Here is a 17,691-nt window from a genome sequence, read left to right on the forward strand (position 1 = left end):
AAAGAGGTGGAGAAAGGAGAGTCAAAGGGAAAGAGACCCGCACAGATGACAAGAGGTCACAGCACCAGAGCCGAGGAGTCGAGGAGAAGACGACCGTTAAGTTCAGGCTCTGAGGTGAAGACGTTTCACGCCGTACGGAGCCTCGTACACCAGGTATTACGGTAATTAAAGTGGAACACGGAACAACATCATCCCGTGGTCTTTCTCTGCACTTAGGGCGCACTCCCACTGTGCCTCCGTACCGTGCCCAAACAGGTTTCACGGGTAAAGTCTGGTTCCTTTGACCAGTGTGAGTGCAACCGTACCACGTCTAGGAGCGGCACGCTTGCCGTCCACGGCCCGTTTGGGAGAGGTGGGCTTTAGTAAAGCACGTTTGCACGTGTACGAGCACGAGCGTGCGCACCTGTATGAGCACGAGGCCTACGGCGGTTCTGAGGTCATTTCCTGTGCGCCTGTTGGGACGTAGAAAAAAGAAGGAGGGACCATGCGCGGACATTTAAAACAATGGCGGTGAAAGGTTCACGTTGGTGTGATGCGGAGGTGGAGTGTTTACTGCAGATTTGGTCGATGAAAAGATTCAAAAACAGTCGACAAGACGCACAAAAACTCCGAGGTCTACGGAAAGATCTGGAAACAAAGCCACGCATCGCCATGACGTCATCAATGCGTGTGACGTGTTACGGCGTGATGACGTATAGGCAGCAAGAAGCATTCTCCGAGGCCCAGGTAGTGTGAGTACAAACGGGCCTGGAGGGGGGGACAAGGACCCTAAAGCACGGGGCGCGGGACGGAGGCACAGTGGGAGGGCGCCCTCAGTGATCCAGAAGCATCCAGAACATCTTCCCAAAGTTATCTCCTTCTTCTCCAGATGTATAAATCTCTCCAGCTCTCTGTTACTTCATATTTGTGCAGAGAGCGGACGAAACAGGAAGTTAGTACGAGAAACGTAAGCGAGGAAGATGAAAAAGACGTGTCTGCTGTTGTGTTCACAGAGCGAAGCCCCGGTCGATCTGAACTCCACTCAGAAAATAAGGGTCTGCTCACACTGTCCTCCCGGACCACGACCCGGACTTTAGGGTACTTGTCCCCCCTCCCTCTCCCCCCCGCGCCCCAGCCCCGTTTGTACTCACACTACCTGGGCCTCGGAGAATGCTTCTTGCTGTCCATACGCCATCACGCCGTAACACGTCACACGCATTGATGACGTCATGGCGATGCGTGGCTTTGTTTCCAGATCTTTCCGTAGACCTCAGAGTTTTTGTGCGTCTTGTCGACTGTTTTTGAATCTTTCCATCGACCAAATCTGCAGTAAACACTCCACCTCCGCATCACACCAACGTGAACCTTTCACCGCCATTGTTGTTGTTGTTAAATATCCGCGCATGGTCCCTCCTTCTATTTACATGTCCGAACAGGCGGACATAACGCTACTGCCGTAGGGCTCGTGCTCGTACACGTGCGCACGCTCGTGCTCGTACATGTGCAAGCGGCTCCGCTAAAGCCCACCTCTTTCAAGCGGGCCGTGGAGGGCCAGCTGGCCCCAGTTGAGCGCGGAGCGGGTCCACTCACACTGCTTAAAGGTACTAGGCTTTAGCTGAAAAACCGGTTTTGGCCGCGGCCAAAAGGACAGTGTGATCACGCCCTAAGAGTTTGTTTGCTTGTTGTCTTGGATTCAGGATTATTCACAAATCATCATAATGTTGTCGTATTGTCTGCTTACGTAGTTTTTAACCGTTTATTTCAATCTGAGCTGAAACACTCGAATAACTCGAGTTACTTGATTATAAACAACCTCGAGGCAAAATCTCTGCCTGGTACTAATGCAACATGACATATTTTTATTATTATTATTGCTTTTTTTTATCCAATCACTCAATGAATGGACGGAATAATCGTTTGGATCTCTCGATTACAGAAAGACTCGACGGCTGCGGCTCTTTTTTATCGATCCAAACTCAGAAAGGAAACATTGTAGAAGTCGTTTGTTTGTCGTCTTGCGGACGAACACGCAAAAGTATGAATTCGGCTTCATTCTCATTTGTTTATATTGTTTATTTCAGTCGACTCACATCAAAGTCTGAGCGTCAGCGCTGGAGCCTGCAGTCGTCCAGAGGTGACGTCGGCTCCTGAGGGCGGTGAAATCACAGAGCTGCGCGTTCCTCTGGGCGAGGTTATCAATGCAAACACGTTCTCCAACGTATGTGGGAACCAAACAGTGATGGTGGTTATTTCAGCCGTGGGTGACGACTGAGGGAAGCGTTGCTGATGCGTATATTAACTCTGCACCAGTGCGAGTAAACACCCATAATCCAAATGTGATCCCGCGCTCTGAACGCGTCTTTGGGCTGTGATATGACAGGCAGCGCGTCTGTATGCTCCATGACTGATGCAGTTTACAGGTGTAGTAATGATAATGCGGATAAATACCTCCAGGTCTCCTTTGGTGATGGACTCCTCCTCCACCCTGAACTGCAGGTCCTCCACTTTCCTGCGAACATAAAGAAACGAAGAGAAGAAGGATGAGCACGGAGCTGAAGCAGCGTGCGAACATGCTCCGGTTTACAGAAAGGTACAGGGACGAGGGAGAAACCATCAGGGCGGACGGGGCAGCAGCGGTTAGAGCAGCCGCCCCGTGTAAAGAGGCTGAAGGTCCTCGAGGCAAAGGCCGAGGGTCCGACTCCCTTTGCTGCACGTCTTCATCTCTATATATGGGCTATATATGTATATTTACGGTTATATAGATATGTATATATGTGTGTATGTAGATGTGTTTCTATGGATGTTTATATGTATGTTTATGCAGTAAACACTCCACCTCCGCATCACACCAACGTGAACCTTTCACCGCCATTGTTTGAAATGTCCGCGCATGGTCCCTCCTTCTTTTTTCTATGTCCCAACAGGCGCACAGGAAATGACCTCAGAACCGCCGTAGGCCTCGTGCTCGTACACGTGCACACGCTCGTGCTCATACACGTGCACACGCTCGTGCTCGTACACGATCGCACGCTCGTGCTCGTACACGTGCAAACGTGCTTTACTAAAGCCCACCTCTCCCAAACGGGCCGTGGACGGCGAGCGTGCCGCTCCTAGACGTGGTACGGTTGCACTCACACTGGTCAAAGGAACCAGACTTTAGCCGTGACACGTGCTCGGGCACGGTACGGAGGAACAGTGGGAGTGCGCCCTGAGGGAGCAAAAGTAGAATCTGCTCCAAATATCGGCTCAAGAACATCCGCAGTTTCGTATGAGTCATCAAAAATCCGTAACGCTCGACCCCTAGCAGGTAGCGCCGATTACCTTTTCTCCTCTTCGAGCTGATTGGCCAGTTCCAGCTTATCCTTCTGCGTGCCGGCCAATAAGGCTTTGACCTGCTGCAGGGCGCTCTCGTTGTCCGTCACGTACTGCGGATGGGAAGAAAGAAAGGCGTTCATGAGACACACACGCGGCCAAACGCACGGCCCCACGTCAGTTAGCGGAGCGGACAGAGAAGCGGTTGAGAGCCCGCGGCGTCACACCTGCACGTGCTGCACCTTGAGGACGCTCAGCTCCTTCTCCACCTCGCAGATGTGGCTGGTGGCTTTGGCCATCTCCGCCCGCTCCAGGTCCCTCTCCGCCAGCAGCTGCTCGATGTGCTGCTGCTTCTCCTTCAGGGCTTCCTGGAGCGCCGTGGTTCCCGAGATCTTGCGGGCGTAACGCGACGACGTCTCCGTCAGCTGGGAACAAGAGGAGGTAGAAAACATGACAATTACACGTTTACCTAGGAATGAAATGAAGTCATGTTGCTTCAGATGAGGTTTTCCACTTAAAGCTGCATTCTCTCTAATGTCCAGCAGGAGGAGACTCCACTTAAAGCTGCATTCTCTCTAATGTCCAGCAGGAGGAGACTCCACTTAAAGCTGCATTCTCTCTAATGTCCAGCAGGAGGAGACTCCACTTAAAGCTGCATTCTCTCTAATGTCCAGCAGGAGGAGACTCCACTTAAAGCTGCATTCTCTCTAATGTCCAGCAGGGGGAGACTCCACTTAAAGCTGCATTCTCTCTAATGTCCAGCAGGAGGAGACTGCACTTAAAGCTGCATTCTCTCTAATGTCCAGCAGGAGGAGACTCCACTTAAAGCTGCATTCTCTCTAATGTCCAGCAGGAGGAGACTCCACTTAAAGCTGCATTCTCTCTAATGTCCAGCAGGAGGAGACTCCACTTAAAGCTGCATTCTCTCTAATGTCCAGCAGGAGGAGACTCCACTTAAAGCTGCATTCTGTCTAACGTCCAGCAGGAGGAGACTCCACTTAAAGCTGCATTCTCTCTAATGTCCAGCAGGAGGAGACTCCACTTAAAGCTGCATTCTCTCTAATGTCCAGCAGGAGGAGACTCCACTTAAAGCTGCATTCTCTCTAATGTCCAGCAGGAGGAGACTCCACTTAAAGCTGCATTCTCTCTAATGTCCAGCAGGAGGAGACTCCACTTAAAGCTGCATTCTCTCTAATGTCCAGCAGGAGGAGACTCCACTTAAAGCTGCAGTCTCTCTAATGTCCAGCAGGAGGAGACTCCACTTAAAGCTGCATTCTCTCTAATGTCCAGCAGGGGGAGACTCCACTTAAAGCTGCATTCTCTCTAATGTCCAGCAGGGGGAGACTCCACTTAAAGCTGCATTCTCTCTAATGTCCAGCAGGGGGAGACTCCACTTAAAGCTGCATTCTCTCTAATGTCCAGCAGGAGGAGACTCCACTTAAAGCTGCATTCTCTCTAATGTCCAGCAGGAGGAGACTCCACTTAAAGCTGCATTCTCTCTAATGTCCAGCAGGAGGAGACTCCACTTAAAGCTGCATTCTCTCTAATGTCCAGCAGGAGGAGACTCCACTTAAAGCTGCATTCTCTCTAATGTCCAGCAGCAGGAGACTCCACTTAAAGCTGCATTCTGTCTAACGTCCAGCAGGAGGAGACTCCACTTAAAGCTGTATTCTATCTAATGTCCAGCAGGGGGAGACTCCACTTAAAGCTGCATTCTGTCTAACGTCCAGCAGGAGGAGACTCCACTTAAAGCTGTATTCTCTCTAATGTCCAGCAGGAGGAGACTCCACTTAAAGCTGCATTCTCTCTAATGTCCAGCAGGAGGAGACTCCACTTAAAGCTGCATTCTCTCTAATGTCCAGCAGGAGGAGACTCCACTTAAAGCTGCATTCTCTCTAATGTCCAGCAGGAGGAGACTCCACTTAAAGCTGCATTCTCTCTAATGTCCAGCAGGAGGAGACTCCACTTAAAGCTGCAGTCTCTCTAATGTCCAGCAGGAGGAGACTCCACTTAAAGCTGCATTCTCTCTAATGTCCAGCAGGGGGAGACTCCACTTAAAGCTGCATTCTCTCTAATGTCCAGCAGGGGGAGACTCCACTTAAAGCTGCATTCTCTCTAATGTCCAGCAGGGGGAGACTCCACTTAAAGCTGCATTCTCTCTAATGTCCAGCAGGAGGAGACTCCACTTAAAGCTGCATTCTCTCTAATGTCCAGCAGGAGGAGACTCCACTTAAAGCTGCATTCTCTCTAATGTCCAGCAGGAGGAGACTCCACTTAAAGCTGCATTCTCTCTAATGTCCAGCAGGAGGAGACTCCACTTAAAGCTGCATTCTCTCTAATGTCCAGCAGCAGGAGACTCCACTTAAAGCTGCATTCTGTCTAACGTCCAGCAGGAGGAGACTCCACTTAAAGCTGTATTCTATCTAATGTCCAGCAGGGGGAGACTCCACTTAAAGCTGCATTCTGTCTAACGTCCAGCAGGAGGAGACTCCACTTAAAGCTGTATTCTCTCTAATGTCCAGCAGGAGGAGACTCCACTTAAAGCTGCATTCTCTCTAATGTCCAGCAGGGGGAGACTCCACTTGACTGCACAGCATCTTAATGTATTTATATATGTATTACTTATTCTGGCTCAGCTGCCAGAATCTGTTAGGAGGACTTTTATTCTGTATTTTAACCCCTGAAATATATAAATATATGTACATTTCATGTCTCTATGTCTGGAGCACTGTTGCCACTGTTATGTCAATGTCATTGACATCGTCTATGTGTGTGTGTGTGTGTGTAAGCAGCCTATTCTTTTTACCTGCAACCAAATCTGCCCTCGGGTACAATAAAAGTAACCTTACCATAACTGTATTCTTTTAAATGTCACTTAAACATTAAAGCTTTTAAAGTCCACGAGGCTTCAAACTATAAATATGTCTCTGTTAATATCGATGCAACGCTTCCTGTGACCACCAGAGGGCGCTCTGTGAAAGCGTTCCTGCCTGGACCCATGACACGAGCTTCATTCAGAACGCCACACACGTGCTTCCAGGACGTCGCAAAGGTCACGAATTGTTGCACCTCTTTAATGTGCTGTAGGTGAACAACAGGAAAGAGACCAGATGTTGTTCCTATTCACTGCCTGACACTAAGGTTGCACTCCCACTGTGCCTCCGTCCCGTGCCCCGTGCTTCAGGGTCCTTGTCCCCCCCTCCAGGCCCGTTTGTACTCACACTACCTGGGCCTCGGAGAATGCTTCTTGCTGCCTATACGTCATCACGCCGTAACACGCCACACGCATTGATGACGTCATGGCGATGCGTGGCTTTGTTTCCAGATCTTTCCGTAGACCTCTGAGTTTTTGTGCGTCTTGTCGACTGTTTTTGAATCTTTTCATCGACCAAATCTGCAGTAAACACTCCACCTCCGCATCACACCAACGTGAACCTTTCGCCGTCATTGTTTGAAATGTCCGCGCATGGTCCCTCCTTCTTTTTTCTACGTCCCAACAGGCGCACAGGAAATGACCTCAGAACCGCCGTAGGCCTCGTGCTCGTACACGTGCGCACGCTCGTGCAAAAGCCCACCTCTCCCAAACGGGCCGTGGACGGCAAGCGTGCCGCTCCTAGACGCGGTACGGTTGCACTCACACTGGTCAAAGGAACCAGACTTTAGAGTGAAACGTGCTTGGGCACGGTACGGAGGCACAGTGGGAGTGCGCCCTTAATGTGCTTGATCTTAACTGACAAGTTGTGGTTTAACACGAGGTAATGCGCGTTCATGTAACTCTCTGCAGGAAGAGCTCGTCAGCGTTGTTCCCTAACTGTGGACCAGTTCCTTTGAACGGCAACAGGACTCTCGTACGAACACTGCCGCCATCTTACCAGTCCGGTTCGGCTCGGTCGTCCGCCCACGGAGGACGCCACCGAGCTGACGGAGCTGATGGAGGAGCTGCTGGGGCTGTGGGCCAGAGAGGAGACCCCCATGGCCATCCGCTTGCTCTTCTTGGCCTTGGCCGGGCTGGTGGAGGGGAAGCCGATGCGGATCACTTTGTGGACCGGAGCAAAGAGGCCGAACTTGTGAAGGCACTGGAAGTATCTGCAGAGAGAGGGGGGGGGGGGAGGGAGAGGGAGAGAGAGAAAGAGAGAGAGAGAGAGGGGGGGGGGGGAGAAGGGGGGGAGAGGGGGACGGGAGAGGGAGAGAGACAGAGAGAGAGAGAGAGGGGGGGGGGGGAGAGAGGGAGAGAGGGGGGGGAGGGAGGGGGAGAGAGGGAGGGAGAGAGAGAGGGAGAGAGAGAGGGAGATAGAGACAGGGGGGGTAGAGGGGCGGGGGAAGAGAGAGAGAGGGAGATAAAGAGAGAGAGGGGGAGAGAGGGAGAGAGATAGAGAGAGAGAGAGAGAGAGAGAGAGAGAGAGAGAGAGAGAGAGATCTTCTTTACATCATGTTACCAACACAAAACCACTTTGTGTTTACTTTGAGGATTCAAATGCATTTATTATTGTTACTGTGTGTGTGTGTGTGTGTGTGTGTGTGTGTGTGTGTGTGTGTGTGTGTGTGTGTGTGTCTGTGTGTGTCTGTGTGTGTCTGTGTGTGTGTGTGTGTGTGTGTGTGTGTGTGTGTGTGAGTACCTTGTTCCAGCCACTGCACCGTCATTCTTCCCCAGGGGCTCGTCCAGCTCGACCCCACACCACTCCCCCTTGGCGAAGTCCGTCTCCCCCATGTAGCGGATGACTCCCATCTTAGATCCCCCCACCTACGACAGGGAGACAAGGACGCCACCGTTAACGCCATGGCAACAACGAGTCCACTTAAAGCTGCATTCTCTCTAATGTCCAGCAGGAGGAGACTCCACTTAAAGCTGCATTCTCTCTAATGTCCAGCAGGAGGAGACGCCACTTAAAGCTGCATTCTCTCTAATGACCAGCAGGAGGAGACTCCACTTAAAGCTGCATTCTCTCTAATGTCCAGCAGGAGGAGACTCCACTTAAAGCTGCATTCTCTCTAATGTCCAGCAGGAGGAGACTCCACTTAAAGCTGCATTCTCTCTAATGTCCAGCAGGAGGAGACTCCACTTAAAGCTGCATTCTCTCTAATGTCCAGCAGGAGGAGACTCCACTTAAAGCTGCATTCTCTCTAATGTCCAGCAGGAGGAGACTCCACTTAAAGCTGCATTCTCTCTAATGTCCAGCAGGAGGAGACTCCACTTAAAGCTGCATTCTCTCTATTGTCCAGCAGGAGGAGACTCCACTTAAAGCTGCATTCTCTCTAATGTCCAGCAGGAGGAGACTCCACTTAAAGCTGCATTCTATCTAATGTCCAGCAGGAGGAGACTCCACTTAAAGCTGCATTCTATCTAATGTCCAGCAGGAGGAGACTCCACTTAAAGCTGCATTCTCTCTAATGTCCAGCAGGAGGAGACTCCACTTAAAGCTGGATTCTCTCTAACGTCCAGCAGGAGGAGACTCCACTTAAAGCTGCATTCTCTCTAATGTCCAGCAGGGGGAGACTCCACTTAAAGCTGCATTCTCTCTAATGTCCAGCAGGAGGAGACTCCACTTAAAGCTGCATTCTCTCTAATGTCCAGCAGGAGGAGACGCCACTTAAAGCTGCATTCTCTCTAATGTCCAGCAGGGGGAGACTCCACTTAAAGCTGCATTCTCTCTAATGTCCAGCAGGAGGAGACTCCACTTAAAGCTGCATTCTCTCTAATGTCCAGCAGGAGGAGACTCCACTTAAAGCTGCATTCTCTCTAATGTCCAGCAGGAGGAGACTCCACTTAAAGCTGCATTCTCTCTAATGTCCAGCAGGGGGAGACCTTCAGTATTTAGAAGCTGATGCAACTGAACTCAAGGACAAACAAAAGAAGGGCGTGGTGCGTCACTCTCCATCTTTCCATTGTCTAACAAATCTCCCACTGAGGCGACATGAGAAACACGGTGGCGAGGAACCCTCCCGTGTCACAGTGCATTAGAGTGAGGCGGTGTGCTGTCTGGCTGTCTCAGCACCGCCGGCACTTTGACACTGAGTCACTGAGACATCGCACAGTCGCGCCACTGCTGACACAGCCGGTCGGCACGAGTCACCATCTCTGCTCCTGCTATTACCAGTCTCGTGGCAACACGGCGCTCCACAGGTGAAGCGTCTTATCTGTAAATATCTCCGCACCGCTGGCTGCAAACATACCCCAGATTGTGTAGAAGTCAATGAGAAAATGAGCCTGAACTTCTCTCGTTATGTCTCAATCTCTAGTTTCAAGTCTTCTTCACTGCAGCATGATGTCAATGATCATCCTCTCTAGCTAGCGATTAGCTTTAGCAGCTCAGCTACTGTACTGGAGCTTCTGTTACTATGGAGACGGAAAAGACCGATACCAGCGAGAGGCCTCTGCTCGCCCCGACGACGAAGGTCGGAAGAAAACGTAAGTGGAGCGAGGAAAAGACAGAAACCAAGAGGAAATGTGAGCTCCACAGGAACCAAAGAGGAGTCAGCATCAGGGGGGGGGGGGGTCCTCTGAGCGCTGGAGACGGCTACGAACACAGATGCTGAGTCAGCAAACTGTTTGTTAACAGTTCATTTAGATGTTCCCTAAACAGCCTCCATTAGTCTGAGCCAATACTGGCTTATGACTGTGAACGCCCCCGCTCTGATAAACGCCTGTGTCAGCACATGTTAGCATACGTGTGTTTTTAGCCTTATAGCTTTGACGCTGGCCGCTGCTGGTCGTCCAAATTAGCATCAAGTTCTCGGTTGGTGGTTCGTAGTATTTACACGGCTCATCCTGCGTGAACTTACACCTGGAAAAGGGAGCGTTTCTTATTTTATCCTGTTGAACAAAGTCGTTCAGGCTCCGCGTCACCCTACAACTGTTTTTATGTTTGTTTTTTAGGGACATTTTCAGAGAAACACGGGAGCCACATGGCGTGCAGCCCGGCTGAAAGGAAGCTAATCTACACCAAACTCTGCCTCTGGTCAAACACTGTGGTTAAACATGAAAGCCGGCAGAGGAGAGAGGCGGTGCTGTGCTTCCTGTGGCTGCTCTCACAGGCAAATCACGCGTTCAGCCTCCGAGCTCGTCTCTCTGTTGGGAAACATTCCTGCACTTCATTTATTTTTCTAACAGCATTACGATCACGTCATTACCACGCTGAGACTATGTGTCACGTTGTTCTTTAACGCAGCATTGTTTCTCTAACAGCAGAGGAGGAGGAGGAGGAGGAAGAGGAGGAGAAGGAGGAGGAAGAGGAAGAGGAGGAGGAGGAGGAAGAGGAGGAGGAGGAGGAAGAGGAGGAGGAGGAGGAGGAGGAGGAGGAAGAGGAGGAGGAAGAGGAGGAGGAGGAGGAGGAAGGGGAGGAGGAGGAAGAGGAGGAGGAGGAGGAGGAGGAGGAAGAGGAGGAGGAGGAGGAAGAGGAGGAGGAGGAAGAGGAGGAGGAGCGGCGTGACACAAGATGGATTACACCGGAGAGGATTAGGAAATGGATGGATTCACTGATCAATGTGTCAGCAGTGCTCTCTCCTTCCTTAAGTGCTGAAAGTAATCCGCAGTGATTTACGGTATTGACTGGGGGGAGGGGGGGGAGGAGAGGGGGGGCTCCTGCAGCTGTGACGTCACCCTCCCTTGAGCACAGCAGTAAATGGAAAAGCAACACGACCCAGGGCCCAGAACTCCCCGCAGCCAACGCAGGGTCAATGAGGAACTGGGCAGATAAAGTGCCGCAGAGGTTCTTATGTAATGGCCGCGGGGGTCTGCGTGCAGAGGGTGAACTGGAGGGGGTCTGCGTGCAGAGGGTGAACTGGAGGGGGTCTGCGTGCAGAGGGTGAACTGGAGGGGGTCTGCGTGCAGAGGGTGAACTGGAGGATGAAGGCGCGGCGGTCGGAGGCTGATGTGCAGAACGAGGAGAGGCGGGACTTCCCTGCAGGGCTCAACCACGTGTCACGTGACTCTGCATGAATCCATCTTTACTGAAGGACTCTTTAGACCGTGAGAAGCCGTCCTCTGGGACCAGGGCAGGGCACTCCCACTGTGCCTCCGTACCGTGCCCAAACAGGTTTTTACGGCTAAAGTCTGGTTCCTTTGACCAGTGTGAGTGCAACCGTACCGCGTCTAGGAGCGGCACGCTTGCCGTCCACGGCCCGTTTGGGAGAGGTGGGCTTTAGTAAAGCACGTATGTACGAGCACGAGCGTGCGCACGTGTACGAGCACGAGGCCTACGGCGGTTCTGAGGTCATTTCCTGTGCGCCTGTTGGGACGTAGAGAAAAGAAGGAGGGACCATGCACGGACATTTAACGTTAAACAATCTGCTTCCTGTTCACGCCGCCTCGCACATGCCCAGGGTGCACGAATGGTCACGTGACGTGTGTTTACATGCGTCACGACAACACGACAAACAGCTTTGACACACTATGACTATGTAGTTTTAGCTTTCTGTCATGTATCAGATTGTTTGCTTCTGTTGAGTCGGCGTTCTCTACAACCTTTGTTGTCCGACCCGGTGTTACTCACCAGAACCCGATCTCCCACTCGAAGATCCTTATCCCCGCCCTTCTTGACCGAGCCGCTGTCGGACATGTTGGACCCCGACTCGTTGCCAGTCTTCACCGCGCTGTTGAGCAGACCCTCTCTCAGCGGCATGATCACCCGCTGGCCCGGGAGGGCGCCGTTGCCGCCCTGCTGAGTCTGATTCTGAGCAGAGAGCGAGTCTGTGGAGTGGCTGTCGCTTCCCTCTCCGACCGGCTGTCGGGTGAGCTTGGAGGGCCGCGTGAAGATGCCCTGGAGGGGCTGGCACTCGAAGTAGCGCACGCCGCCCACTGACCCGTCGTTCTTGCCAACTAGGTCGTTCAGAATCACGCCTGCCCACTGTCCTGGGGCGAACTGGGTCTCCCCTAGGTAGGCGATAACTCCCAGTTTGACCCCGTTGACCCAGACCTGCTCGCCCACCGTGTAGTCCCCCAAAACATCGTCGCCCTCCTCAGAGATCTTGGTTGGCGTGGTGGGCTTGAGTGGAGCGTCTGCGGGGAAAAGAAAAAGAGGACACATGAGTCGTAACGCAGGAGAAATGTTCGTGTAACAGAAACAGAAGCAGTGAAACACGTAAACCAGCGCTCAGTATCGTGCTCGCCGTCTCCTCACTGGAGGTCAAACACTGTGAGATCATCCTCATCCACGCTCCGGCAGACAGACACAAAACGCGACGGTGCAGTTTGTGCAAGATTACTCTAATTCCCCGTGAAAAGTGGGTCAGACGGACGTATCTGCGATGTGCCGGTGATTAACCCGGCCGTGCAGCGCCGCAATCTCGCCCGTTTGACACATAGACGAGTCACTTCTCTGCTTCTTTCCACAGCAGCCTGTAAACTGAGCAGGGCGCCATTAGCATGCGGTCTACCGCGCCGCGCTGCCAGTAAAAGTCTGTTTATCTGTGTGCATGTGTGTGCATGTGTGCATGTGTGTGTGCATGTGTGCATGTGTGTGTGTGTGTGTGTGTGTGTGTGTGCGTGGGTGGGTGCGGGAATGGTTGGTGCAGGGACTGTCTCCCCAGCACCCTGAGAGCCGGCCCGGGGCTCCGCAGGCTCCAATGGTTGTGCTTTCTGCCTCGATTGCTCCCATATGCTGTGTTGTGAGACACATTCCGCACAAATACAACTGGGTACAACTTCAAAGGGCGTTCGACTTAATGATACAGTTTGAATGTTTTTTTAGGAACGTGCTGCGTTCAGTCGAGGTTTATTTTTAGGGAAACTGAGAGATGAGCTGTAGCGCGCTGCAGGCTGTCAGGAGGGAGATCAGGGCGAATACAGAGGCGGTTGGGACGGTTTTTGGATCGTTGTTATTACTTTATTTTGCTTATTTAGGGCGCACTCACACTGTCCATCTGTACCGTGCCCAAACAGGGTCCACGGGTAAAGTCTGGTTCCTTTGACCAGTGTGAGTGCAACCGTACCACGTCTAGGAGCGGCACGCTGGCCGTCCACGGCCCGTTTGGGAGAGGTGGGCTTTAGTAAAGCACGTTTGCACGTGTACAAGCACGAGGCCTACGGCGGTTCTGAGGTCATTTCCTGTGCGCCTGTTACAGCACGGTGAAGGCATTCAAAGGTATTTTTTAACCACTAATGCTGCTGAAAATAACAGCAAACCTCTGCAGCAGCATGAGAAGAGTCCCTACACACACAACAAAGCAGCAACAGCGTAGTTAGTGAAGCCAGAGTTTATTAAAAGAGTGTTTTAAAGACTTACCTACTGGCCCCTGCACCAGCTCCTCTCATAGTAAAGTCCATTACAGTGGATTAACAAAGTCAATCCCGAAGGAAGGAGCCCATTGGTGCTTTGTTTTGGTGTTTGTGAGTCAAACACTAATGGAGAATCTCTTAGGGCGCACTCCCACTGTTCCTCCGTACCGTGCCCGAGCACGTTTCACGGCTAAAGTCTGGTTCCTTTGACCAGTGTGAGTGCAACCGTACCACACCTAGCTGCTGCACGCTTGCCGGCCACGGCCCGTTTGGGAGAGGTGGGCTTTAGTAAAGCACGTTTGCACGTGTACGAGCACGAGCGTGCGCACGTGTACGAGCACGAGGCCTACGGCGGCTCTGAGGTCATTTCCTGTGCGCCTGTTGGGACGTAGAAAAAAGAAGGAGTGACCATGCGCGGACATTTCAAACAATGGCGGTGAAAGGTCGCGTTGGTGTGATGCGGAGGTGGAGTGTTTACTGCAGATTTGGTCGATGAAAAGATTCAAAAACAGTCGACAAGACGCACAAAAACTCAGAGGTCTACGGAAAGATCTGGAAACAAAGCCACGCATCGCCATGACGTCATCAATGCGTGTGACGTGTTACGGCGTGATGACGTATAGGCAGAGAGAGTTAGAGAGAGAGAGAGAGAGAGAGAGAGACGAGATGTGTGTGTGCTGAAGTCAATACTCTCGCACATTCCCATGAATAATTGACTTTTAAACATTCAAAGTGGAGAATAAAATTCTACCTGACGTACGTGTTTTTACACAAACAGATTTATTTAGAAATGAATTAGAGAAAGATTTTAGCCGCTCTCTTCCTGTTTACCATGACAACCAACAACGCACCACACTCCACTGACACGTTTACTCAAACCAAACTCTACAGACGGATCAGGGAGGTGACCTCATTTTAACATTCATGAAAATCTAAACATGGAGGCGTTCACCAGCACAGCTAACGTTACCCAGTCTCTTCCTGTTTCTCCGTAACTACGGCTACCGCCCTCCTTAAACCGGAACAGCGCCGCTCAGTGAAGTGGCGTTAACAACGGGCTGCTTTGGGCTCGGACGCTGAGTCATCGCTGCGGTGCTGTTGTGGCAGAACAGTTCTAGTTCACAGTGGACACGTTGGACCGGTCGACGGACCGAAGATAATGACCATCAGAACATCGAAGCCCCTCATTGATCCGTTAATGTGTCGCCCACAGAAAACCGTCATATCACATCAACATCAGCCCCTCACACTGCGTCTGACCCACATCTGCAGCTGGACGATGAACCCGACACCAGAGACGGTTTGGAAATGTCCTGAGACTGACGATTACATTCACATGTATGTTAAAAACAAAACAGCTGAAGTTTAAAGGTTAAATCTGTAGAATGAGCAGAACAGCTCCATGTAGAGTCTCAAGATCGTCGTCACAACAACAAAAAAGAAGTCCAGACCCGGCCCAGTAGCTCCAGGAGACCAGAGTCTGTTTGAACCCGTCCCCTCCAGAAAATCACAGCATCAAAATTAGAGGATTAGAGGAGTTTGACTGACAGTTAGCGTTAGCCGTTAGCGTTAGCCGTTAGCGTTAGCCGTTAGCCTTGAGTCCTTATGTCTCTTTCTCTGATCATTTTCGGTCATTTCCGGTTGTTTGTGTTTGTTTTTTTTCTGTTTTGTGTTGATTTTTTAGTTATTTGGTCTCTTTGTCGTCAATATGTTTATATTTTGTAGCAATTTTGGGTAATTTTATCAATTTTTGCGTTCATTTTATATCCATTTTAGTAATTTTGCATCTCCTTCAGGGTATTTTGTGGTAATTTTGGCTCCTTTTGTCTCTTTCTCTGAACATTTTGGGAGACAGTTAGCGTTAGTCATTAGCGTTAGCGGTTCCAGCTAAGTGCAGATGAAGGTGATGTTAGCGATCAAGGAGAAGCGTAGCCATGTGGGCGTGCGTTTGAATCCTTTCTCTCAGTCCATGGAGTGAATGCTCGGCCTATAGTGACTCTGGTTGTTGCCCGTCTCCGCTCACTCAGCTGCTGGGACAAAGAAGCAGCTGCAGGATTGGCTAACTCCATTTCACCCAGTGCCAGCCTACAGTAGCTGCACCCAACAACAGACAACCCTGGCAACCAGCAACGCCCAACGCTATTGGCTGCTACCATGGAAACAGAACGGGACAGGAAGTCATTGTCAATGTCTGTACCCCTCAAAATGCCCTGTGGGTGGATTATTATTTAAACATCTAGCTTTTAATAAAGATTCTACAGATTCAACCTTTAATTTTGAGCAGTAACAACATTTCAAATGTGCCGTCCCTGCACAGAGAAGGAAGCAGACGGGGAACATGTGATCCTGGCGTGCAGAGCCACAGCAGCGTGGCAAAAACCTGAGCTAACCCATGATTTTGGGTTGCCGAGGCAACAGCGGAGCGAGGGCGAAGGGATCCTCGGCAGAAGGAAGACTGGAAACACAGCCTTTACTTTCACTATTGTGCTCGGCCTCCTCCCACCACCATCTGAATCCCTCCATTCATCAGCTCTGCACAATGAAACCTCCACAGCTTCCTCCCGTCCCTCCTCCTCCTCCTCCCCCCAATTATCCGCCCCATCTCTCTCTCTACTCTGGTTACACACTCACCTCTTTCTCTGGCCTCTTTAACGCAGCCTATTTATGATCCTCTTGTTCCTTTTTAGTGTTTTTAACCGGGCTTACGGAGGCCGACGTGGCGCTGTTGTCTCCAGCAGTGGTTTTGGTAGATTTTGATCCATTTGTTGCCTCCACGCGTGACGTTTTGATGCGTTTCAAGGTCAAATCTTTTACTCACGGACGCTGCATCTATGTGTTTATACATCTACGTGTTAATGATGTGATAACGAGCTGCAGTAAACAAGTAAACAAATGGCTTTACGTCCCCTAAACAGCCACGAGCCTACGACTGCGACAGAGATACTCCTGCTGAGAAACTCTCTTCGGCGCGGCTCGGTTTTTCTCACATCGGGCTCGGACTCTTTCCTGCACTCGCTCGGTGAACGGCTTCTTCCAGAGGGTGAAACCGTGAAAGTAAACTCTTCCAACGTCCGTCACAGTGGCCCCCCTTCTCACAACCGTCCCAGTTAAAAACCCACAAACAAGGGGTTTGAGATGTGGGTGAGCAACGCCAGGTCCGACACTAAGCCCTCCATCGACTCATCAGTGTTTGATCAGTGTTTTAAAGCTAAAGTGAGGAAACAAGAATGAAAAAATCCTGAATTCATGTTAATAACCAGGTGTACGGGGCGGTCAGGTCGACTCATTCTAACCTACATGATAACATCAACTTTTGCGGTTGGTTTTCAACCGTTTGGAAAGTGGACGTGTTAAAAACTCACATGATTTACAGTAAATATATAGTGGTTAGCACTGAAGGTTCCTGGTTTGAATCCCGTCTGGGGCCCTTCTGTGTGGAGTTTGCATGTTGTCCCCGTGTCTGCGTGGGTTTTCTCCGGGTTCTCCGGTTTCCCCCCACAGTCCAAAGACGTGCAGGTGTTCGGCTCATTGATGACTCTAAATCACCCGTAGGTGTGAATGGTTGTCTGTCTCTGTTCGTCTCTATGTGTCCTGTGATAGACTGGCGTCCTGTCCAGGTTGGACCCCGCCTCACGCCCGATGTCAGCTGGGATCGGCTCCAGCCCCCCACGACCCCGACTCCGGGATAAGTGGTTGAAGATGAATGAATAGATGAATATCATCAAAGCGTCCACGATGAGTCAAACCATATAATGTTCATTAAATGTGCTTTAGAGGCGCCGGTGAGAGCAATATTTGAAGGCCAGCAGTTTCCCCCGTCCAGTCTTTAAGCTAAGCTAAGCTAAGCTAAGCTAAGCTAAGCTAAGAAAGAAGTGTTACATTTAGCATGCATATGTGAGAGTGATACCAGGCTTCTTATCTTAGGGCGCACTCCCACTGTGCCTCCGTCCCGTGCCCCGTGCTTTAAACTACCGTATTCTCCGCACTATAGGAGCACCTAAAAACCTTCACATGTCTCAAAAGCCGACAGTGCGCCTTATAACCCGGTGCTCCTTATATATGGACCAATATTGAGCCACAACAGGTCTCCAACTACGATGAGCAGCCTCCGACTCTATTTTCCCCCGTAGAAGAAGTAAACGCGCGGTGCATGTGAGATATACGACTGCGTGAAGCGTGCCGTTTCA

The 17,691-nt window shown here is 51.0% G+C and overlaps 1 protein-coding gene across 3 annotated transcripts in view; it reads right to left on the reverse strand.

The window, feature by feature from the left end:
- clip2 (CAP-GLY domain containing linker protein 2) overlaps window positions 1–17,691 on the reverse strand; it is a 41,148-nt gene that overhangs the window by 14,643 nt on the left and 8,814 nt on the right. For all 3 annotated transcript variants that reach the window (XM_083926813.1, XM_083926812.1, XM_083926811.1), the window contains exons 3-8: window positions 11,781–12,286; window positions 7,908–8,032; window positions 7,164–7,377; window positions 3,519–3,716; window positions 3,301–3,404; window positions 2,428–2,488 (exon numbers count right to left, since the gene is read on the reverse strand). In XM_083926813.1, the coding sequence (XP_083782939.1) occupies window positions 2,428–2,488; window positions 3,301–3,404; window positions 3,519–3,716; window positions 7,164–7,377; window positions 7,908–8,032; window positions 11,781–12,286 (1,208 nt within the window). The remainder of the gene's footprint in view (window positions 1–2,427; window positions 2,489–3,300; window positions 3,405–3,518; window positions 3,717–7,163; window positions 7,378–7,907; window positions 8,033–11,780; window positions 12,287–17,691) is intronic.

This window comes from Echiichthys vipera, assembly GCF_963691815.1.
Source record: "Echiichthys vipera genome assembly, chromosome: 14".
Taxonomy (NCBI): domain Eukaryota; kingdom Metazoa; phylum Chordata; class Actinopteri; order Perciformes; family Trachinidae; genus Echiichthys; species Echiichthys vipera.